The 25,544-nt window shown below is 42.0% G+C and overlaps 1 protein-coding gene across 1 annotated transcript in view; it reads left to right on the top strand.

Annotated features, from left to right (window-relative positions):
* The window catches only part of DNAlig1 (DNA ligase 1), a 95,491-nt gene extending 72,999 nt beyond the window's left edge, over positions 1–22,492 (top strand). The window contains exons 12-17 of the mRNA XM_080278917.1: positions 19,558–19,664; positions 20,478–20,606; positions 20,943–21,031; positions 21,190–21,298; positions 22,024–22,116; positions 22,415–22,492. Coding sequence (XP_080135043.1) covers positions 19,558–19,664; positions 20,478–20,606; positions 20,943–21,031; positions 21,190–21,298; positions 22,024–22,116; positions 22,415–22,492 — 605 coding nt within the window. The remainder of the gene's footprint in view (positions 1–19,557; positions 19,665–20,477; positions 20,607–20,942; positions 21,032–21,189; positions 21,299–22,023; positions 22,117–22,414) is intronic.
* Positions 22,493–25,544: the final 3,052 nt, after the last annotated feature.

Raw genomic sequence — 25,544 nt, 5'->3', positions numbered from 1 at the left:
GTGCACTCGTTCGCTAATTTTCGCTGTTTATTTCCCCTTGCAATATGCCGTATAATCTGTTCTCGTACTAAAAATATATATAAGTAGGGAAGGGAGAAGCCTAAGTGATATTTACATTCACCTGGAACTACCTAATTTATAATGTATTGTCTAGATTTCCTGCCAGTCATTTCACTGCTGTATATTAGCAGCTGTCAAGAGGCTGACGTTGGCAGTAATGCATTTCCCTAGGTAGGCCACCCTGGCCCACCCCTATCAGTTCAATGTCATCTTCCAAAGTGAAGGTACGTCTGTTTGCTCCTGCTAACTTCTGCCGCTTTTTACCCCCATGCAAAGGGCCCTGTGACCTTTACCCCCTACTAAACCTCATGTAGAAAGAGGTAAAGGGCTGACAATTGAAAGAGAGTGACTACGATCTTTCTGTTGAGTAAAACAGTGCAAGTGGAATTGTAAATAATGTGTAAACAGCAAGTGAATGCAATGAATGTAAATATAAGTGAACAGTGGAAATTAGTTTTATAAGTTACTTCAAGTGACAGTGCATAACACAGTGTAAATAAAATAGAAATGTAAATAATGTAAATAAAATAGAGAATGTAAATAGAAATGTAAATGAGTAGTAGTATAAGAATACGGGTATATATACTAGGAGTAATGAAAGTGAAAGTTTCACTCTAGCATGTATAAAAACTATGAGTTATGAGAGTGAAGGTGAAAGTGACATTCACTCTCAATGCTAGTATACAGGACGAGAAAGTGAATGCTACGTATTTTACTGAAAGAATTTGAATGCCTACAGTGACAATACACTACTATTACTGAAGGAAACTTATGGATAAATTCTGTAGATATATATAAGTGTTATATAGTAATAGAAATGTAAACTGTGAGTGTTTTTATGAATAATAAATGACAACACCAGCAGCAAACTAGCTCAAGTGGGAAGGTCATACACCCTTGTAATTTTCATTGCTTTCACATTGTTTTTTTTGGGGGGGATTCCAAACTATTTGAGAATCATAGAATAGTGTTTCTAGTGATAATATCAGGCTGTGGTAATCATATTACGGGTTGTCGGGAAGTGTAAAGTGGAGACTTCGTTACCCAACTTCAGAGGTCTCCACAAGTCCTACGGTACTCGACGAAGGCTCAACAAACACCCCAGGAGAAAGCTGAAGGTATGTGCCATGAGCATATGAGGCGTTGAGAATAGTACTGACGTAAACGCCATAAATAAACAATGGAGAAAAACGCAGTTAAAGTTTTGCAATCTTCAGACTGTGATAACTTTATAGTGGGATATGATAGGAAGCTCGTGTTTCTTTTAAATTGAAGCTCTATTACAGGGCTTTCTATACAGTAATACATTCATATACCACAATCTGAATATTGCCACATTAACTGCGTTTTTCTCCATAGGTAGATCTTAAAAAAAAAAAATTTACGTACAATCACCGGATTTTGCACATACTGACCCTACTCACATACGCTTCACCTAGATTCCGTCTCTTTTTCACCACGTTTGACCGCCACTCACTGCACTGGGGCCCTCTTTTTCTACATAGAGGCACTCCAGGGTCATCCTCTCTCTCCGTTGAATCACTCATACCGCCGGCACAAACGTTCTTACGAACGCACACAGAAAAAAGGAAAATCAATAAATTTCAGTGTGGTGGGGAGGGAGGAGGTAGGACGACTGTGGTGGTCGGGGAGAAGGGAAGAGGGGTCATCAGTCACGGGAGCTCGTTCCCGCCTCCCATTGGCTGCTCAGCCCCGCGTCTTCTGGCACTGGCGGATACGCTCACGCAGGTAAACTCTGAGTGCAATTTTTCTGGGTGAGCCCATAGGGTCGGTAATACCTTCAATACTATAGGGATTTCGACCGTGTTGCGAGTTGTCTTCTGACTACTCGGTTGTGTGTCCAGGCACAGGGGAAAGAAAGTGCTATAATAACTCAGCGGCAGGAGCAAGTTCCCTCATGCCATTGGCTGCCCGTGGCGCTTACGCTAGGCAGAGTCAACTTGAGAACATTTTTTTGGGTGACGCGCGTAGAGCCGCAGGTACCACTCTAAGGTAAAGGGTTTTCAACCATTTTCCGGGTTGAATTCTGACTGTTTAGTTGTTGCCGCAAACAGAGGAAGGCCGGGGGAAGACAATTTTGTACATAACTGAAAATCGTCCGAGGTGGCGCTTACATCACTACTATTCTCAACGCCTCATATGTGATTTTAGTATTCTAGGACTAATAACTGATTTTTGGCAAATATTTTTCGAGAGTCTGTCGGAGCGCAAATATGCCCGCGGGTGCCACAAGAAAAAGCAAATCAAGCCCGTAGTTAAAGGGTTAATATCCCCAATGTTCACCACTGCCCTTCGTTCATCAGTCTTCACACACTGCTCACCTATAATATCCTGATTATCTGTCTTCATCTGATTTGCCACCTTAAATGTAATATTTTTTCTTTCCCCATGATTTAGGTTATCAAGTAAAAGTCTGTGTGACTCAGACTTCGCCCTGTATACCTCTCTTCTTGCCCTATGCTTGGCAGCCAAGTATTCCTCCTTTTTACCACCCTTCTTCCATTCCCGGAAAAGCCTTCTTTTCTCCAAGTAGCAGCTTCTACACCCTCATCCCACCACCAAGTTACTTTGTCTTGATAGGCCTCTTGTCCAACCACATATTACATCAGTAACTCTCAAGAGATTGTTCTTGAGGGCTCTGAACTGTTCATTAACGCCTCTGTCTACGGCTTCCTGTTCAGCCACAACTCTCCTCATCTTGCTATAGAAGGCATCCCTTACTATTTGGTTTTCCAGCATCTATATTTTCCTTCTAGGTACATAAGTCCTCTTTTTCATCACTCTTTCTTTAAGCACCATATCACAAATCAATAGTTTGTGCTGCTACACACACTCCTCACTTCCTATAACTTTAAGATCCCTCACTAACCTCCTATCAGCCATCCTGACCAGAAAATAATCTATCTGACTGCTATTTCCCCCCAGACTTGTACGTAATTAACCTACTCTCTCTTTTCCTAAAATGTGTGTTGCACACAATCATGTCCGTTGCCTCCCCAAACTCAAGTATCCTTTCCCCTTCCGCATTCCTTATACCATACGCACATCCCCCCATGTACTTCTTCATAACCTTGAGCTGCTTCACCTACATGACCATTTAAGTCCCCTCCCAAAACCACTATCTCATCATCATCCACCTACTACACGTATTAAATCATCCCAAAATCTATCTTTTTCTACTTAATCCAATCCTGGCTGTGGGGCATATGCCGATATAATTGCAGTTATCTTCCCACCGAACAGAATTTTCACTACAAGTATCCTGTCGCTTACTTTCATAACATTCATAACATGTTCCACGCATTTCTCCACAACCATCACACCAACACCCCCATATCTATCTATCCCCCCCTGCCAAAACAACTTATAGTAACAGTCCTTCCCAACAATCTTTCTGGCTGCTCCACCCCTGTACCAGACTTCCTGCAAACGTGCCACATCCACCCACCTCCTACTGAATGCCCCAACGACTTCCCTTGCTCTTCCCCTCAAACTTCCCACATTCCATGAACCCACCTTCATCCCCCTGGGTGATTTACTGTCCTCAGGCTTGCTTTGAAACTTATACTTGTATTTAATCATAGTATTAATAAAGGGGGGTAGACATACCACAGGCCCCACCCACTGCACAGTCACAGGTCCAGGCAATGGATCTGGGACTCCTAGACCACCAGCTTACCAGTGGTTGTGGTAGTGGCCTCGGGTCACCCTGCCAGGACAGCTGCAGGGACACCTTCCAAGCACGCCTTGGCACTGCAACTGTCCCACCATTATACACCCACTGATAGGGCAGCCTCCTGGGGTGCTACTCCCAGGTTCAGGCCCCTCTCTATTGGGTGGAAGTGGCAGCCTGGGAACCGCAATGCCCTGTACCCTCTAGCACAGGTTCGAGCCCCGTCTCACCCTGGACCCTTGATCTATGCTGGCAGAACCTCTGTCACACCTCCCCCCAAATGTCAGCCTCTAGGTAGCAGGGGCAAAGTTTTCTGGCCGCATGCACCCCCCTGTAACGTATTGGGATACATTGTCATCATCATCATCCAGACCTTCTTTCCCACCCAAGGGCAGGGTGAGGAGTAGCCATGTCCAGACTGCACAAACCCACCTAATCCAAATTGGCCACATTTCCATTCACTCATCAATCAAGCCCCCGGAATCCTATCTCTACCGGATACGCCAAAAAGCATTCACCACATTCTGCAGCTTCACACAAACGTATGCGATCGAGTCAATCCGGATGTTGCCATGCTCACAAGGGGTGCCAGAATCCCTGATCATGCATTTCTCCTCACAACATTCATCCAGCCAGCTCGATCTCTTGTCAGTTCCCTAGCCTTACCGACTTCCAAACCTCTCTTCCTCAAACACTCATCCACCATATCTCTGCATCTTCTCTTTGGCCTACCTCGCCTCCTCCCTTCTTCAAATTCGCTCAGGTATACCTTTTTCACCACTCTATTGTTATCCATTCTTTCCACATGACCATACCATCTCAGGACACTCTCTTCGATTCTGGTGTCCACCGACTTCCTCACTCCACGCCTTTTACGAATCACACTATTACGTATCCTATCCACCCTCTGTACTCCACATACATTCCTCAACAGTCCCATCTCCACTGCTCGTATTCTTGACTTTTCATTTTCATGCCACACCATAGTCTCACACCTATATGTTAGAGTTGGCACTATCACTCCCTCATGTAAGCCTCGTGCAGCTGCAACATTGAAGCCTCTTCTTATCAAGGCCTTCATTGCACCAGCTACTTTTCTTCTTTATGTCACTCTGCTTTCAACATCTTTTGCACATTTTCCTCTCTTTTCTATCACTGTACCCAAGTATTTGAACTCTCTCACCAGTTCCAGTCTCTCTCCATGTAAGCCTCGTGCAGCTGCAACACTCAGGCCTCTGTTTCTTATCAAGGCCTTCATTGCACCAGCAACTTTTCTCCTTTTGTGTCACTCTGCGTTCAACTTCTTTTGCACATTTTCCTCTCTTTTCTATCACTGTATCCAAGTATTTGAACTCTCTCACCAATTCCAGTCTTTCTCCATTCACTGTGACATCACACTGGGAGTCCCCTTCTCTTTCAATAACCATCACTTTACTCTTCTCTACATTTACTCTCAAGGCACGACACTCACAGACATCAGCAAAACTCTGCACTAGTTTACCAAGTTCTTGTCCAGTACTTGCAAGCAATACTGCGTCATCAGCATACAACAAATTTGAGGTATTCCATCCATCACCATTCATTACCAACGCCATCCCTCTATTACGTGTACTAGTGTTTTCACTTCTCTCATCACCCCATCCATATATACATTGAACAACCACGGGGACATCACACAACCTTGTCGCACACCCACACCGATCGTGAACCATTCACTTAGATGCCCATTAACCCTTATACATGCTTCGCTACCATCATAAAAACTCTTGACAGCACCTAGCAGTTTACCATATACACCATACATGCACAAAATTTTCAACAATCCCTCTGTGTCTACTTTGTTGTATGCTTTTTCCAGATCCATGAATGCCATAAACCTTACGGTCCTTCTCACAAGCCTTCACTTCTATCTGTCTCACTGCAAATACTTGATCCACACATCCTCTGCCACTCCTAAAGCTACCCTGTTCATAACTCACTAGGGCTTCTGATATCTCTCTTACACTCTCTATAATAATTCTTCCATATACCTTCCCTACCACACTCAGTAAACTTATGGCACAATAATTCTTGCACTCGCTTCGCTCACCTTTATTTTTGTACAGGGTACAATCACAGCCTTTTTCCACTCTGCAGGCACAGTTTCACTCATCTATGCCTTCTTACATATCTCCAACAAGCATTTCATTCCACTCTTTCCACAACACTTAAGCATCTCAGCATACACCTCATGAATCCCAGCTGCTTTCCCATTTTTCAGCTATTTCACAGCGCTCTTCACCTGTGCGAGTGTCACATCTCCTGGCACTGCATTCCTTCTCTGCAAACCCCCAAAACCAATCATGTTTACAGCCGCTCTGCTTTCTCTATTCCCATTCATCAGGCTTTCAAAATATTCTTTCCATCTGGTCCTTACTTCATCTCCATGGGTTAGTAACCTACCACCTGCATCCTTCACACAATCACATTTCTTTCCACTTTCACTTCTACATTTCTGCACCTCTTTCTAGAATAGCTTCCTATTTTCAGAGTAGTTCTCATTCATTTTTCTTCCCAGATCATCATTTACCTCCTTCTTTTTTCCTCTTCACTAGTCTCTTTATGTGCTTCTTGCTCTCAGTATACCCAGTTCTTATTTTAACTGAACCTCTATCCTGTAGGGTGTAGTGCATAAGATAGTTAGAGGAAATGTTTGGGAGAGTACTGCTGCTCTACTCTCCATTTTACTGTCACACTGAAAAGGTCAGCATAGGGGGATGGTTAGATAGCTAGTGATACAGGAGCTCCAGCTCTCTCTATCACTAGCATTCCCATTCCCCTTGGAAGTACCACCCTGTTCAGCCTGTGCTACTTTAAGAAGTACAATATAGCATTGTCAGTATTGTATGCAAATTGTTTCTTTAGCAGTAATTATTGTTGTAGAGCTGCAAAGAAAGTGGTTGAGGAGGCGAAGGGGAAGACAGGAGGAAGCAGCTCCTGTGAGAAGAGTGGAGAAATTGCAAGATAGTGAGAAAAGGACAGAGTATAAGAGCATAGTGGAAGAAAGATTGGGAAGGTATGAGCTAGAGCAGATGGAAGGGGTGGAAGACGTATGTAAGATATTCACGGAAGAGATAAACGCTGCATGTGAGGCGGTTTGTGGAGTGAGGAGGAGATGCAAGGGTGTGCAAGGGACAGCATGGTGGAATGATGAGGTGAAACGAGCTGTGGAACAAAAGAAGAAGGCATATGGTGAATGGTTGGCGAGTAGAGGTAGGGGAGAAGATGAGAGAGAGGTATATGTGAGCAGGAGAAGGGAGGTTAAGAGACTGGTGAAGGAGAGTAAGAAGAAAATGAAGAGTTTGGGAGGAATCTGAGTGTGAAATGGAGGGAGAGTAAGAAATTGTTTTGGAAGGAGGTAAAGAAAGTAAGGCAGTGTGAAAGGGGAAATGGTAGGGGAGTGAAAGATAGGAATAATAGATTGTTGGTGGAGAAGAGAGAGAAATTGAGGAGATGGAAGGAGCACTTTGAGGATTTGTTGAATGTAGAGAGTGAGAGCAGTGTGAGTATAAGTAGTTGGGGAATGGCTGGGAGAAGAAGAGATGAGAGGAGGGAGGAAGAGATCAGTAGGTCGGAAGTAGTGGAAGCGATGAAGAAGATTAAGCTGGGAAAGGCCCCAGGAATTGATGGAGTGTGTGGTGAAATGCTTGGGTATGGGGGTGAGATTGTTGTGGAGTGGATATGGAAGTTGTGTAGATTGGCTTGGGAAGAGGGAAGGGTTCCAGAGGACTGGAAATCAGGTATAATTGTTCCTCTGTACAAAGGAAAAGTGGAGAGAGAAGTATGTGGTAACCATAGGGGTATTTGCCTTCTTAGTGTGACTGGTAAAATATATGGTAGAATACTCATTGATAGGGTTAGGCATATGACAGAGGAGCTAGTTGGAGAAGAACAAGGGGGATTTAGGAAGGGAAAAGGGTGTGTAGATCAGATATTTGTTCTAAGATGTTTAGTGGAGAAGTATCTAGAGAAGGGAAGGAAAGTGTATGCTGCCTTCATGGACTTGGAGAAAGCTTATGACAGAATAGATAGGCAAGGTATGTGGAAGGTATTAAGAATATATGGAGTGGAGGGGAAATTGTTGAGTGCTGTGAAGAGTATGTACGAGGGAGCTAGGGCTACGGTGCGAGTGGATGGTGAGCTGAGTGAGTTCTTTGATCTTAATGTGGGACTGAAACAGGGGTGTGTGATGTCTCCATGGCTGTTTAATATATATATATGGATGGGGTTGTAAAGGAGGTGCAAGGTAGGGCAGTGGATGTGGGGGTGGCCCTTATGAATGAGGGTGAGATTTGGAAGCTTCCGGTGTTGCTGTTTGCTGATGATACAGTATTGTTGAGTGAAGATGAATGGGAGTTGCAAGGTTTGGTGAATGAATTTGGGACAGTGTGTAGGAGGAGGAAGCTGAAAGTTAATGTAAACAAAAGTAAAGTTATGGTGTTTGAGAGGAATGAAGTCACAGAGTGTGCAGTGAGGTTGGATGGTGAGGATATGGAGAATGTGAGTGCATTCAAGTACTTGGGTATTGTGATGAGTAAGGATGGAACTTTGGGGGATGAAGTACGTGAAAGGGTACAGCAGGGAAGAAAGGTTGTTGGTACACTGAAAGCAGTGATGAGAAATAGGGAGGTGAGTATGGAAGTTAAGAAGTCACTGCATGATGGTATTGTGATCCCTACCCTGACGTATGGAAGCGAGGCGTGGACCTTGCAAGAGGGGAACAAGTCAAGAGTGAGAGCAGTGGAAATGAGTTACTTGAGAGGAGCATGTGGAGTGACGTGGAGGGACAGGTTGACGAATGAAGAAGTGAAGGAACGTTGTGGGGTAGATGTGGATGTGGTTGAAAAGATTAGGAGAAATACACTGAGGTGGTTTGGACATGTGGAGAGAATGGAGAATGAAAGACTGACTAAGAGGGTGTATGTAGGTGAGGTGGAGGGAGGGAGAGGGAGGGGTAGACCGAGGATGAGGTGGAGGGATGGAGTTGAGAGGTATATGAGGGAGGGGGGGATGAGTTGGGGGGAGGGGAGTCAAATGGTGGGTGACAGAGTGACTTGGAGGCGTTTTGTCTGCGGCCACCCTTTGCGGGATTAGGGCGTTGGGCTATAGATAGATAGATAGTTAGTTTTCCTGGTGACATCTTGGAAATGACAAAGAATCATTATAGTTGGATGACATATGTATATAGAAGCACATGATGGGTTTGGCAGCACATTTTTAAGTTGATGGAATGACTTTCAGACAGGTATATGTGAAGTTCATCTGTGGAGAATATTAAAAGAAATAAAAATGCATATAGATATGTTTATGAGGTGGAGCCTGGATTCTGAGGGCTTGATTGATGTGATTGATTTTGTGGCCCATGAGTGGGTGTGCTGTTGGTAGTCCTCTCACATCTGCACTACTGTCCGTATTTATGGTTCTTACCTTACTTCATCCTTAGATGGGAATAAAGATTGGGATAGTGATGATGATGATGAGACTTGTGTTCATGATCTACATTCAAAACATGTTGGAAATGAAAAATATTTATATTTGCAATACAGATTGGGCTAGTGGGTTAAGGTGCTCCAACTGGATGGAGCTTGTAGGGGTTACCATCTGAGGGGTGGTTGGGGTTTCTTACTCAAACAATGCCAGTTGGGTGAGCAGGGTTGGCATGATGAGGTGATAGAGAGAGAGATTGTCCAGGTGCTTGAGGGTGCAAAAGTGGATGTATGTGGAATGACTGAAACAAAATGGGGAGGAGAAAGTGTGAGAGAATGGGAGTATGGATGGGGTATATGTGCAGGAGTAGGTGAGAATGAGAGGGCAAAAGAAGGAGTATGTATAGTTGTGAGTAAAAGATGGAAGAAGAGCATAAGACAGTATGGATCAGTTGGGTCAAGGATTGTGTGGGTAAAGTTGAAAGTTGGAATACAAATGTGGGCGATTGTGTGTGTGTATGCGCCAACACAAGATCGTGCTAGCAGAGTGAGAGAAGAGTTCTGGACAAATGTGGAAGTGTGCATGGAAAAGTTTGGAAGGAATGAGAGAGTGTTTTTGGTCAGTGATATGAATGGTAAAGTAGGGAATGTGAAGGTGGATCGAATAGTTGGTGAGTTGGGTGTGCCTGCTGAGATAGATGAGAATGGGAGTGCGTTAGTGGACATTTGTGCTGGGAGGGGGTTGGTGATGGCCAATACCCTCTTCAGGCATAAAATGATCCACAGGTATACATGGCAAGTGATGAGAAGGGTGGGTGGTGAACTGAATGAAAGGAAGGCAATGATTGATTATGTGTGTGTGGATGAAAGGATGCGAAGATGTGTAATGGATGCAAGAGAGGTTGGGGAGTGGACTTTCTGACCACTACTTGGTGGTGGCCAGAATTAGGATACAAGGAAGATGGAGGAATAGAAGAAGGGAAAGACAAGAGAAAGGAGTAGTTGCAAGGAGAGTGGAAAGGTTACAAGAGGATGAGAAAAAGGCAGAGTATAAGAGAGAAGTGGAGGAACGATTGGGCAAATATGAATTGGAGCAGATGGGAGACGTGGAAGGTGTGTGCAGGATATTTACAGAAGAAATATGTGCAGCATGTGATGTGGTGTGTGGGAGGAAGAGAAGACGGAGGGGGGTGCAAGGAACAGCGTGGTGGACTGAAGAGGTGAGACAGGCTGTGGCACAAAAGAAGAAAGCATACAATGAATGGATGAGAAATAGGGGCGTGGAAGAAGTTGAGAGGCGGAGGAGAGAGTTATATGTAGAAAGAAAGAGAGAGATGAAAAGATTAGTAAGAGAGAGTAAGAAGAGAGTGGATGAGGAATTTGGAAGGAATTTGAGTGTAAAGTGAAGGGACTGTAAGAAAATGTTCTGGAAAGAGGTGAAGAGAGTAAGACAGGGTGGAAGTGAGGTTAGCAGGGGAGTGAAAGATAAAAATGGTAGATTACTAGTGGAGAAGGGAGAAAAAGTGAGCAGATGGAGAGAACACTTTAAGGAATTGTTGAACATAGAGGATGGAAGTAATGCGAGTATAAGTGGCTGGGGAATGGCTGGGAGAAGGAGGGAGGTGAGAAGACAGGAAGAAATTGGTAGGATAGAAGTTGTGGAAGCAATGAAGAAAGTGAAATTGGGGAAAGTCCCAGGAATTGATGGAGTGTGTGGTGAAATGCTGAAGCATGGGGGAGAGATAGTAGTAGAATGGATGTGGAAGATGTGCAGATTGGCCTGGGAGGAAGGTAGAGTTCCGGAGGATTGGAAGTCAGGTATAATTATTCCCTTGTACAAAGGAAAAGGGGAAAAAGAAGTGTGTGGTAATCATAGGGGCATTTGTCTTCTTAGTATAATAGGAAAAGTGTATGGTAGGATACTTATTGACAGAGTTAGAGAAAGAACAGAGGAATTAGTTGGAGAAGAACAGGGAGGCTTTAGGAAGGGAAGAGGTTGTGTAGATCAGATATTCATTCTTAGATCTTTAGTGGAAAAGTTTCTAGAGAAGGGAAAGAAGTTGTATGCGGCTTTCATGGATTTGGAGAAAGCATATGACAGGGTGGATAGACAAGGATTGTGGAAAGTATGAAGAATATATGGAGTAGATGGAAAGTTGTTGAATGCTGTGAAGAGTATGTATGATGGTGCTAAGGCTGCAGTGCATGTGGATGGTGAACTAAGTGAATTTTTCTCTTTGGAGGTTGGGTTGAAACAGGGATGTGTCATGTCTCCATGGTTATTCAATCTGTTCATAGATGGGGTAATAAAAGAGGTACAAGGTAGAGTAGTGGATGTTGGAGTGGCCCTGGTGAGAGAGGATAGTGTTTGGTAACTCCCTGTACTGTTGTTTGCAGATGATACTGTGTTGTTGAGTGAAGACGAAGGGGAGCTGCAAGGCTTTGGTGGATGAGTTTGGGAGAGTGTGTAAGAAACGGGATCTAAAGGTGCATGTAGGGAAGAGTAAAGTGATGGTCTTTGAGAGAGGTGAAGTCAGTGAATGTACAGCGAGGTTGGATGGTGAGGAATTGGAAAATGTGAGTACGTTTAAGTACCTGGGTAATGTGATGAGTAAGGATGGAGGTTTGGAGGGTGAAGTGCTTGAAAGGGTAAGCAGGAACGAAAGGTTGCTGGTTCTTTGGAAGCAGTGATAAGAAACAGGGAAGTGAGCATGGAAGTGAAAAATTTACTACATGACAGTATTGTGATACCAACTCTAACGTATGGAAGTGAAGCTTGGACGTTGTTGGAAGGACACAAGTCAAGAGTGAGAGCAGTGGAAATGAGTTATTTGAGAGGAGCCTGTGGAGTCACATGGAGAGACAGGCTGACGAATGAGGATATAAAGGAGCGTTGTGGTGTTGATGTGGATGTGATAGGAAGCGTTATGAGGAACACACTGAGGTGGTTTGGCCATGTGGAGAGGATGGAGGGTGAAAGACTGACGAAGAGAGTGTATGTGAGTGAGGTGGAGGGGGGAAGAGGGAGGGGGAGGCCGAGGATGAGATGGAGGGATGGGGTGGAGAGGTATATGAGAGAGGGGGGTGTGAGTTGGGAGCAGGGCAGTGAAGTGGCGGGGGACAGGATGACGTGGAGGCAATTTGTTTGTGACCACCCCAAACGGGATTGAGGCGTCTGGCAATAGATAGATAGATTTAAAACATGCTTTAAAACATGTCATAGATGTCAAAAATGCATAATTTCAGAAGTAGTTTTATTTGTTTACTTTTTTTTTTGGCAAAGAAGAATACATTTGGTCTTGTCCATACAAATGTTCAAAATGTTCTTGGAAATGAAAAGGTTGAACACTATTTTCAGACATCTAAACCAATGAAATTAGTAAAGTACTATGATGTCCAGTATATAACGAACTACACGAGTTCATTTTAGTACCTAAACATACTAGTTATGATTGTACAGTTACTGGAAGAAAGAAGGCTCTTTGATAAAATAATTATGAAATTTTAGTTTCAAAAATCTATCTATCTATCTATTGCCAGACGCCTCAGTCCCGTTTGGGGTGGCCACAAACAAATCGCCTCCAAGTCACCCTGTCCCCCGCCATTTCACTGCCCTGCTCCCAACTCACACCCCCCTCTCTCATATACCTCTCCACCCCATCCCTCCATCTCATCCTCGGCCTCCCCCTCCCTCTTCCCCCCTCCACCTCACTCACATACACTCTCTTCGTCAGTCTTTCACCCTCCATCCTCTCCACATGGCCAAACCACCTCAGTGTGTTCCTCATAATGCTTCCTATCACATCCACATCAACACCACAACGCTCCTTTATATCCTCATTCGTCAGCCTGTCTCTCCACGCGACTCCACAGGCTCCTCTTAAATAACTCATTTCCACTGCTCTCATTCTTGACTTGTGTCCTTCCAACAATGTCCAAGCTTCACTTCCATATGTTAGAGTTGGTATCACAATACTGTCATGTAGTAACTTTTTCACTTCCATGCTCACTTCCCTGTTTCCTATCACTGCTTCCAAAGAACCAGCAACCTTTCTTCCCTGCTGTACCCTTTCAAGCACTTCACCCTCCAAACCTCCATCCTTACTCATCACACTACCCAAGTACTTAAACGTACTCACATTTTCCAATTCCTCACCATCCAACCTCGCTGTACATTCACTAACTTCACCTCTCTCAAAGACTATCACTTTACTCTTCCCTACATTCACCTTTAGATTCCGTTTCTTACACACTCTCTCAAACTCATCCACCAAGCCTTGCAACTCCCCTTCGTCTTCACTCAACAACACAGTATCATCTGCAAACAACAGTACAAGGAGTTTCCAAACACTATCCTCTCTCACCAGGGCCACTCCAACATCCACTATCCTACCTTGTACCTCTTTTATTACCCCATCCATGTACAGATTGAACAACCATGGAGACATGACACATCCCTGTTTCAAACCAACTTTCAAAGAGAAAAATTCACTTAGTTCACCATCCACACGCACTGCAGCCTTCGCACCATCGTTCATACTCTTCACAGCATTCAACAACTTTCCATCTACTCCATATATTCCTAACACTTTCCACAATCCTTGTCTATCCACCCGGTCATATGCTTTCTCCAAATCCATGAAAGCCGCATACAACTTCTTTCCCTTCTCTAGAAACTTTTCCACTAAAGATCTAAGAATGAATATCTGATCTACACAACCTCTTCCCTTCCTAAAGCCTCCCTGTTCTTCTCCAACTAATTTCTTTGTTCTTTCTCTAACTCTGTCTATAAGTATCCTACCATACACTTTTCCTATTATACTAAGAAGACAAATGCCCCTATGATTACCACACACTTCTTTTTCCCTTTTTCCTTTATACAAGGGAATAATTATACCTGACTTCCAATCCTCTGGGACTCTATCTTCCTCCCAGGCTAATCTGCACATCTTCCACATCCATTCTACTACTATCTCTCCCCCATGCTTCAGCATTTCACCACACACTCCATCAATTCCTGGGGCTTTCCCCGATTTAACTTTCTTCATTGCTTCCACAACTTCTATCCTACTGATTTCTTCCTGTCTTCTCACCTCCCTCCTTCTCCCAGCCATTCCCCAGCCACTTATACTCGTATTACTTCCATCCTCTATGTTCAACAATTCCTTAAAGTGTTCTCTCCATCTGCTCACTTTTTCTCCCTTCTCCACTAGTAATCTACCATTTTTATCTTTCACTCCCCTGCTAACTTCACTTCCACCCTGTCTTACTCTTTTCACCTCTCTCCAGAACATTTTCTTACAGTCCCTCCACTTTACACTCAAATTCCTTCCAAATTCCTCATCCACTCTCTTCTTACTCTCTGTTACTAATCTTCTCACCTCTCTCTTTCTTTCTACATATAACTCTCTCCTCCGCCTCTCAACTTCTTCCACGCCCCTATTTCTCATCCATTCATTGTATGCTTTCTTCTTTTGTGCCACAGCCTGTTTCACCTCTTCAGTCCACCACGCTGTTCCTTGCACCCCCCTCCGTATTCTCTTCCTTCCACACACCACATCACATGCTGCACATATTTCTTCTGTAAATTTCTTACACACACCTTCCACGTCTCCCATCTGCTCCAATTCATATTTTTCCAATCGTTCCTCCACTTCTCTCTTATACTCTGCCTTTTTCTCATCCTCTTGTAACCTTTCCAGTACTATATATTAATTTACTTGATTATTGCTCCATTGAATCAGGAATAATATCTTATTTCATTTTATCTTCTAAGGAGCAGCCACTAGAACTGATGAATGTAGTAATTCTTTCATTCCTTCCTGTCAGATTGTAGTGTATTTTTGGTCGTATATAGCTCAGTACATTTTAGCTTTATTTGCCCATATCTGGCATTTATACTGTAGCTACGGTATTGTGAGACAGTCTGAAATAAAGCTTTATGTACTGGTACTTTTTCATGATTTTTCAAATGTACAGCATTTAATTTTTATAGTTGTAAATTTGTGGCTTTCTATATTTGAGACATTTATGACTTTTATGACATTTATGACATGATTTAAATCTATCTATCTATCTATTACCAGACACCTCAATCCCGTAAGGGGTGGCCACAAACAAATCGCCTCCATGCTGCCCTGTCCCCTGCCATTTCACTGCCCTGCTCCCAGCCCACACACCCCCTCTCATATACCTCTCCACTCCATCGACCCATCTCATCCTTGGCCTCCACCTCACTCACATACACTCTCCTCGTCAGTCTCTTACTCTCCATCCTCTCCACATGGCCAAAACACCTCAGTGCGTTTCTCCTAACACTTTCTATCATATCAGCATCCACACCACAACGCTCCTTCACATCCTCATTTGTCAGTCTGTCTCTCCATGTGACTCCACATGTTCCTTTCAAATAATTCATTTCCACTACTCTCACTCTTGACTTCTGTCCCTCCAACAGTGTCCAAGCTTCGCTTCCATACGTTAGGGTTTGTCACAATACTGTTAGGTAGTAACTTTTTCACTTCCAGGCTCACTTCCCTGTTTCTTATCACTGCTTTCAAGGAACCAGCAACCTTTCTTCCTTGTTGTACCCTTTCAAGCACCACTCTCCAGACTTCCATCCTTACTCATCACACTACCCAGATACTTAAACCCACTCACATTTTCCATTTCCTCCTCATCCAACCTCACTGTACATTCACTGACTTCACTTCTCTCTAAGACGATATCTTTACTCTTCCCTGTACTGTATTCTCCTTTAGATTCCGTTTCTTACACACTCTCCCAGACTCATCCACCAAGCCTTTCAGCTTCCCTTCATCTTCACTTAACAACACAGTACAGTATCATCTGCAAACAACAGTACAGGGAGTTTCCAAACACTGTTCTCTCTCATTAGGGCCACTCACTCCAACATTCACTGCCCTACCTTGTATCTCCTTTATAACCCCATCCATATACAGATTGAACAACCATGGAGACAAGTCACATCTCTGTTTCAATCCAACCTTCAAATAGCAAAATTCACCCAGTTCACTATCCACACGCACTGCAGCCTTAGCGCCCTCATACATACTCTTCACAACATTCAACAACTTCCCATTTACTCCTTATATTCTTATTACTCTCCACAATCCTTGTCTATCCACCCCATCATATGCTTTCTCCAAATCCATGAAGGCAGCATACAACTTCTTTCCCTTCTCTAGAAACTTTTCCACCAAATCTCTAAGAATGAATATCTGATCTACACAACCTCTTCCCTTCCTAAAACCTCCCTGTCCTTCTGCAACTAATTCCTCTGTTATTTCCTTAACTCTGTCAATAAGTACCCTGCCATATACTTTTCTTTTCACACTAAGACAAATGCCCCTATAGTTACCACACACGTCTTTCTTCCCTTTTCCTTCATACAAGGGAATAATTGAGGTTCCCAGCAGAGTAGGAGCTTACACACCTGAGTTGTCAATTTTGAGTTGTGCATGGTAAGTTTCTGTGCAAGTCTTCCTCTATCAACGTGGTGAAACAAGTCATAATAAAGGGTCCATTCTTCAGCTGTACATAAGGTTGAGAATGGCTTGCTTTCTCCCTCCCAAACCCACTGGAATTGAAGTCAAGTGTTTGTATGGGGACTTAGAAGAACCTGTGAAGATGAAGCTCCAGAAAGGTCATGCTCAAAAGTACAGTGCTGCAAAGTTCAATCTTGCAAACATAGTGCTCCCTTTAAAATATCCAAATCGAGTTCTGATGACACTAGAGAAACTGAAAGACCTTAAGAACCTCACACAGTATGTACCACAAGCTCATCAGCCCTTCTTTGAGGTAATATTCGCAACACAGCAGCAACTGCAAAGTGGGGACGTCACTGGGGACGTGGAGTCTGACCCAGATGACCTCTTGGATTACTAGCTCTCTCCATCACTCAACCCTCATAAGCATAATGGCCTTGTGGGATTGGTGAGTGTTCCTAGAATAAATGCTATGCTAAAAATTTTATGTTTATGTCTCTATTAAATTGAAAGGCTCGTCAAAAAGTACTGGTACGGTATTTCTTAATTTTCTGTCTGTCTATCTATCTATTGCTATACGCCTCAATCCCATACTGGGTGGCCACAAACAAATCGCCTCCACGTCATTTCTTAATTTTGATTTATAAAAATTTGCTAAAAATCAACTAATAGGATTAAGATAAAAAAAACTTATATAGTTTATTGCTTTCACCTAAGAGGTTTATTTGGTAACATAATGTTGAGCTTATGCAAATGTTTTCTATGGGTCGAGAAAATAGATATAACTATTTAATTTCTAATATAATAAGAATTTCGCTTTTTGTATATTTTTTAGAGTATGACTAAACAGAACTCGCCCAGAGCAATAATTTGGTGTATCATAATTAACCATTTCAGTCAAAACTGTGTCGGTAATTATTGCAAGACTTTAAACATTAATTACTCTACTTAGCTATCATGGCATGTAAGCTCCTTCTCTGCTGGCGACCACAATTATACCTGACTTCCAATCCTCCGGGACCGTACCTTCCTCCCAGGTCAATCTGCACATCTTCCACATCCATTCTACCACTATCTCTCCCCCCATGCTTCAGCATTTCACCACACACTGCATCAATTCCTGGGGCTTTCCCCATTTTGAATTTCTTCATTGCTTCCACAACTTCCATCCTACTGATTTCTTCCTCTCTTCTCACATCCCTCCTTCTTCCAGCCATTCCCCAGCCACTTATACTGGCATCACTTGTCATAAATTATCTACGACACACTTGTTTCCAACCCTGTGGGTGAGTGAGGCTGGTCGCCCTTATCTTAACCCCTCCACGTTGTGGGTTTTCCAAGGTTGCTCACTCCTGCCTACGGGGGATTTCCGTGATTTTGGAGGGGGGGAACTTACTTTAGACCCTAATACCTGCCAAACTATAATACCATACTTAGAGAAAAGATTAAAGATACATAAGACTTACCAACTCTTCCTCTTTCATATTCAAGTATCCCCGTGTCTCCAGGTGGTTCCGTCGTTGAGTAAGGATAAGTTAAAGATAACTGGTTTTCCATGTTTTGGCGGGCTTATCTGAGCGCGCTCCACTGCCAGTTTAGCTTGGACTCGCTGGCTAGCATTGGCAGCACTGACTGGAGTGGTGATTGTAACACTGCCCGGCCGTCCTTCAAATACCCAGAATTTTCCACTAAATCTTTGACTTTTCCTTACTGTCATAAAGTTGAGTCATCACCCTGTTCATATGGCTCTCCATAGGGTTTTCCGCCCGTTTCATAGCACCACTATGCCCCGTAGGTGTGTGGGAAAAGAATAGCTCTTTGATTTTCTGTACTCACTTCTTGCCGCAATTGTAATAATTTCCCTCTTCTGCGGCACTTATTCAGTATTTGCAATTGACCTCATGATTATGGGTAATTGCACTTTGAGAAGTAAATGCCTTGGCTGTTTCATGCAGTATGGTTGAGTATGAGGTAATTACTTGTACAAAAACTGTGACTAATTTGTACTAATCAGGAGCATCGTGAAAATATTACTATTGTTATACACAACTTCCATTTTTTGTACTTCACATCACAAATACACTAATTCTCACATATCCACCATTATTTTCTGAGTAATGAGGGAAAAAATTTAGTTGCAACCAACCAGGTCATTCTCTTTCTCACCTGTGCAGTCCTGGTTGTCTTTCAATGTAGCAGGTAGAGTTACTCAAGGTATTTCCAGTTATTGCTTCACAAATAAGCACGAACAGTAACACTTATTGCAATGCACTTGTAAAACTTATTATAAAACACTTATTTCATAACACTTACTAGATATAACTTCTAATATCTTATATTTCACTTATGTATAAAAAAACATGCTTATGCATATCTATTTACTATTTACAATTTCGCACACACCTGCTCAGTCACGGAGCCCTTTCCCCGGTGGCAAGGGCAGAACTTTCGCGGATGCAATCAGCCCTGCGCTTGGGGGAAGAGAATCGGGTGAGGAAGACATCACTCTACACTCTACCAGTGCCGTGTACAGACTGAGCTGTGCATCAGTGGGGTACCTTCATTACCTATCTACCCTATGGTTATCGTAGAAAATGGCCGTGGGTTCAAAGCGTGGAGAGAAGACGCTTGCAGCTATAGCAATCAACCACCGTTGCTCCGCGCCCTAAATCATGACGGTATAACACGTCAGCCGGCGTAGGGGTTAAGTATCAGGACTGAATAGCCTGTCCCTGGGCCTCTGTGCTCTTGTTAATTTTGGGCCACTGGAATTAGATGATGAATGGGGAAAAAAAATACAGTAGAGAATGTATTCTTATCATTCTTACAGGCAACTGTGAGGGTTTGATGGTGAAAACGCTTGATGTTGATGCAACATACGAGATTGCCAAACGCTCCCACAACTGGCTGAAGTTGAAGAAAGATTATTTAGATGGGGTAGGTACCACTGTCTTTATGCTATTACTGTAATATTGATATACTGGCTATAGCCATTTCATAGCTTATTGAAGTAAATATGTTCCCTTAGTAAAACGGTTGTTTCCTACATAACATGGTTAATCGAAACGTGGGAGTTTAAGCACCCCTTTTGTTGTAAGAAACTGCATTCTTGAGATTATATGGGAAAAATGCTCATGCATCTCAGAATCCTACATAATAACTGCATTCTTGAGATCATATGGGGAAAATGCTCATGCATCTGAGAATCCTCCATAATACCTACATTCTTGAGACCGTATGGGAAAAATGCTCATGCATCTCAGAATCCTCTGTAATAGCTGCATTCATGAGATCAAATGGGTAGAATGCTCATGCATCTCAGAATCCTCCATAATAACTACATTCGTGAGATCAAATGGGAAAAATGCTCATACATCTCAGAATCCTCCATAATAACCCAGTTTGACAATTTACCTGCTCTAAAACTACCCCATTGCCTAATGACAGTGGTGGTTAATTGCTGTATGTGTTCATCATTTCTTGTGTTATGTGTTTAAGTAAGCAACAGTTGCTGCTAGAGAGGACACCGTCACTTGGTGGCACAAGTATAACTGGCCTGGTTATACACATGTCCTTCAACTCTTTCCTTAGCCCTCAAAAAGAGGATGATGGATTGCAGGAGAAGGGCATCTGTAACCAGCAGTCCACTGGATTCATGCCCAGGTGAGCCTGGAGACACAACAGCAATAATAAGAAGCAAGCAAGCAACATATTAGATATATGCCACTTAAGCAAAGATTTTCCTCCCAGGTGGGTGATACAATTGATGTGGTTGTAGTAGGCGGTTACATGGGGAAAGGAAAACGGGCAGGGCAGTATGGTGGCTTCCTTCTGGCCTGCTATGACCCAGACAATGAAGAGTACCAGACACTGTGTAAGGTGAGTGATAATCAGCATATGGTACAGTGTAACATATAAGAAAACTATGTTTAAGTTGTTATTAAAGTGTTTGTATTAGTGAAGCTTGTAACTACTTATTGGAAGTCTAGCATTTTTTGTATCAGTGCTTTTGTTATAGTACTGTACACTTTATATATATATATATATATATATATATATATATGACATGTTTTAAGAAATATGATGCATATCTTGTTTTAAGAAATAGGATGTCAACTATGACAGTACATCTTTTATTGATGCCCCACTGAATAGTGGTACATTACATTAACTTTCAGATGAATGAATAATAATTTTTCATTTTCCCTCTTCTAGATTGGGACTGGTTTCACTGAAGCAGCCTTACAGAAGCACACTGAATTTTTCAAAGATCATGTGATTGAACAGCCCAAGTCATATTATAGGTACTGTATGTTGTAAGAATTTAATGATAGTTTATTACACATCATACAACACATATCCATTGTGATCAGTATGTATAATTTGTATAGTTGAGATACAGCAGTTTTTGTTCATGTAATAAATTGCTTTTCTAATGTATGTATTTTTTTTGTGTTATCAGATATGAGAACAGCATTGCTCCTGATCATTGGTTTGAGCCCATCCAGGTGTGGGAAATAAAGTGTGCAGATCTCTCCATATCTCCAGTTCACAAGGCAGCAGCAGGCATTGTGAGTTGTACTAAAAAATAAATTAAGAAATAAAAAAAACAGTTAGGCTCTCACCTCTACTTATTTTTACTGTCCACCCAGCTTCATAGCATATTTTGTGTATCATCCTTTACAGCTCCGGTACGAATGTAAGGACCTGCAGACGGGATATATCCATCACATTTTTTCCACATTATCACTCTTGTATTAACTCTTTTAACCATGAGAGATAGCCTAAACTGAATGGCTTTGTCCTTAAAAAGCATTTCTGAAGCTCATCTTAAAAGAGAGAGAGAGAAAAATAAAAGGGTATTGATGGCTTGCCAGTTAGTTGGAGCTGAAAATTCCTAAGGCTTGAATGATGAACATTGTAATTTGGAAACTGTTTCACTGGGTACCATACAGATACAGTAGTTCATGCTTTTCTTTCCCTGTTTGTGGATCCAAACTTCCCTCCATGGTGATGGACTATAGGCAGATGAATAATCCTATATAGCGACAGAGGGTGCAGTAATGACTTGGCATGAGAGGTATCATCCATGTTTCGTGTATGAGTTAGGAGGCATTATAGTAACACTAGATCATAATGGTGATGTGCAAATATTCAGACTATACTGAGAAAATGTGTGTTGCAGTACATGAGTTGAGGCATGTTTGAGTAGCATACTGGAAGAGCAACTTTGGCATAAGGGGAAGAGTCTTTTTCCTTTATAATTTTATGCATTTCTCTTTTCATTCATATACAGGTTGATCCAGAAAAGGGTATTTCATTAAGATTCCCAAGATTTCTACGCATTAGAGATGACAAGACACCAGAGGATGCAACAAGTTCTTCCCAGGTATGTTATACGTCGTCTGTTAAACCTGGTGAAGGAACAGAGTAAACATATTGTTTGCTCTTTCATCATTTTCTCTTGGAGTAAGGTAGCTATCACCTAATGCCTTTGAATTCAAGAAGTGCACTAGGAAAAATGTTTAGCTGTCGGGCTTTAAGACTGTTTGTCATCATATATTTAGAGGGACCTTTTGTAGTTACCGTACTTTATTCTGGCTTTGGCAAGATGATTTTTATTCAGTTTAAAGAAACCCCTGCCTTCTGAAGGTTTAGTTGCATTAATACATATGAAAATATTCCAGATTGCTGAACTGTATAACAGTCAAGATCAGATCAAGAACAAACAAGCAGTAACAAATGAAGAGGAAGATTTCTATTGAGACTGCACCAAAGTAAATGGTAAATATTTTTAAAAACTATTATACCTGTTTGTAGCAAGTACAACTTGCCTGTGGTTGATGAGTCTGCATGGCCAGACGATGGATGGATGTGGGATAGTACTGAGAATGTCTAAGGTGTAAATTACAAGTTACTGAATGTATGATCCATTCACTAGGGACTCTTGGGACTTATAGCATCTACTTTCATGTTTTTATTTTCCTTTTGTGGATCTTCACTACCTTATAGCAGTAATGTAGTGGTATTGTGGGTTAAATGATGATGTTCATTTGTTTATAAAGGCTCCAACAATGCATGCATTAGCCATGGTCACCTAATGATTACTCTCCACATTGTTTTATCTATTAACAGCCTCTCTGTTCAGTCCCTTATCCCTGATTTCACATACTGTGACCTCGTGCCAGGCCTATTTTGGTTTACCTCTTGTAACTCTACCTTTGGTATTCATGCCTTTCACCCTTCTCACCCAGCTGTCATCCCCCATTTTCTCTACATGCCCAAACCCCAACACTGATACATTCAAGTCCCACCCTTCCTCTCCACGCTGTTTGCAGTCCTAACCCCCATCAGACACACTACACATCCATCTAATCATTATCAGATTTGTACTTTTGAGCCTATGAATATCGTAATCCTTCACAGTAAAATTCATGATACTTACCTGGTAGTTAGACACTAACACTTATTTTTATATTTACCATTAATGGAAGCAAACAAATCAGTGTTGTTCATGTTCATGTGTGTAGATGATTAAGTCTGAGTTGGAGTTGGGATTCTGGAAGGTTTGAATGAAAGTGTGTGGCCCATTTCATTGGGCATGCTGTTGATTAGTTCACTCTTTGTCAGGTGTTTCTCCTCTCTTCCCCATCTGTGGGTAGGTCATGATGGTGTTGACAAATCAGTAACCAAGAATTACAAAGTAAGAAATAAGCATGCATTTTACACGTATATAGATAGATAGATAGTATTTTGATAATTTAACTTATTGTGTATAATCAGTTGTAGGATCATGGTCACAGACAGCAGTCTTTCAACTTACTTGTTATCTTTGTTAATCACTGTTAGTCACCTGTTGTGTTCCAGATATTCATCGTGTTCATGTAGAATTTCTGTTAATATTTGAGGGGAAGGGAAATCATGTGCTTCCTTTTTGTAACAGCATTTTAAGTTATTAGTATTTACTTCAAGAACCAAACCTCCACACTCTTCCCTGTGCCTCATTGTGACGAGGTCAGTTCCCTGCATGGGATGGCCATGCAGGGACAGTTTCTTGCCTGTGGTTGATGGGTTGTCTCAGCCAGACAGACCGAGATTAATATACTGCTAGTACTACTCCTTAACCTGTGGATTGCGAGCCACAGCTCAGGCTGTGCTGGCCATGCATCACTGCTAACTATTCCACCCCTATGCAAACTTACACATGGCACTACACAAAGATGAAAAGAGTGAATTTTTTTTCTTTTCGCCAGATGATGCTCTGGATGATTATCTTTAAGTTTATGTTAAAGAAAAACAAAAAGATTTAATTCATTTAACTACTCCCCTATGTTAATTTACGCATGACCCTACGCAAAAATGGAGAGAGAGAGAGAGAGAGGGATTGTTTCTTTTCACCAGATGATGCTCTGGATGTTTATCTTCAAGTTTACAAAAAAAAAAAAAAATCTTCGTTTTTTGCACACCACAGGATGGGAAAATAAAAAGGGTAATTTGCACAATCCACGGGTTAAGAGCTAAGTAGTTGCGGGAGCCAAATGTCCTCATATTTTGCTGCACCTTGCCATTGGGAAAGGCCTTAGTCTGACACTGGCGAGGCACTGTATACCACAACGAGGCACCAGTTCCCTGCATGTATATTAACTCTTCTGTACCTGTTGGATGACCCCACAGAAACAGTTGCTTACTTGTGCTTGACAGGGCCACTTGACCAGATGGACCGGGGTTAAGGAACAACAGCCACATTGGCATGACTAGCTAGATTTATTTTTTACATATTCTGCTTCCAATACCATACTATTTCCCAAGAGATTTTTCTGTAGCTTCAATCCCATATGTGTAAAATATTCACTTTCTTAGGTATTGAATATGCCTTTTTATTAAGACACCAAAAATTTTTTTTTTTTTTTTTTTTTTTTTTTTTTTTTTTGAGAGAGAGAGATATGGATGATGTGAAGATTTCCAGTGTGCATAAATAATTTAAAAGAATATTGAACAAGAAGGTATGAACAATGTGAGATATTAGATTAAAGAAACCAAGGTGTACTGTAGTTTTAGTTTATTTAATATGTTTCTGCATTTACTGAAAAAACGTTAACTATTATCGGTATCTTTTTTTTTTTTTTTTTTTTTTTTTTTAAAATATAAAAATAGCACTTTTTCTATTACTTGCAAGCTGATAATTATTTGTTGGAAGATGAAGAGTGATAAACTTTGTTCTCTCAGTTATTTGATATTACCTGTACTGAATACTGTAATAGATAGCTGCTGCAAGCTTTGCCAGATATAACACATAGCTGTCTTTTATATTGTAGATGCCACAATACATGAACCCTATATATGTGGAGTACTTAATGGTGTGGTGCAGGAGAGGGGCATCTTCACTCAGTGACGCTGATATTGCCAGATGGCTTTGATATTGCCAGATGGCTTTGCTGCCTGGTTATGCAAATGCCTCTCAGCTCCCTTCCTATCCCCCAGATCTGGGCTGGTAGACTGTAAGGGGGGGGGGGCAACTTCACCCTACAGTCTGCAGGATTTACTTTCAGATGAACTTGGGGTTACATCTGATACTTCTACAGTCAAACCTTCTCCAACACAAGCTTCGCAGATGCAAAACTCATGTATTCATGGTGGCATATTTGAGACTGTATTCCAGCATGGTTTTTTATATATCTGCATCACCTGGTCAGGGAAAAAATCATGCAGTTAATCTCATGGCCTCTTGAATTCAAATCTTGTGTATGCACAGTAGCATATTTTTGACTAATTCATACATTTCAGAGCAATTTTTTATATATCTGCGGTCTGAATCAC

This window comes from Coenobita brevimanus, chromosome 75 (assembly GCF_032717465.1).
Source record: "Coenobita brevimanus isolate Jiangsu-jjx chromosome 75, ASM3271746v2, whole genome shotgun sequence".
In the NCBI taxonomy this organism is placed as follows: domain Eukaryota; kingdom Metazoa; phylum Arthropoda; class Malacostraca; order Decapoda; family Coenobitidae; genus Coenobita; species Coenobita brevimanus.
This window is presented reverse-complemented; position numbering and strand designations above follow the sequence as displayed.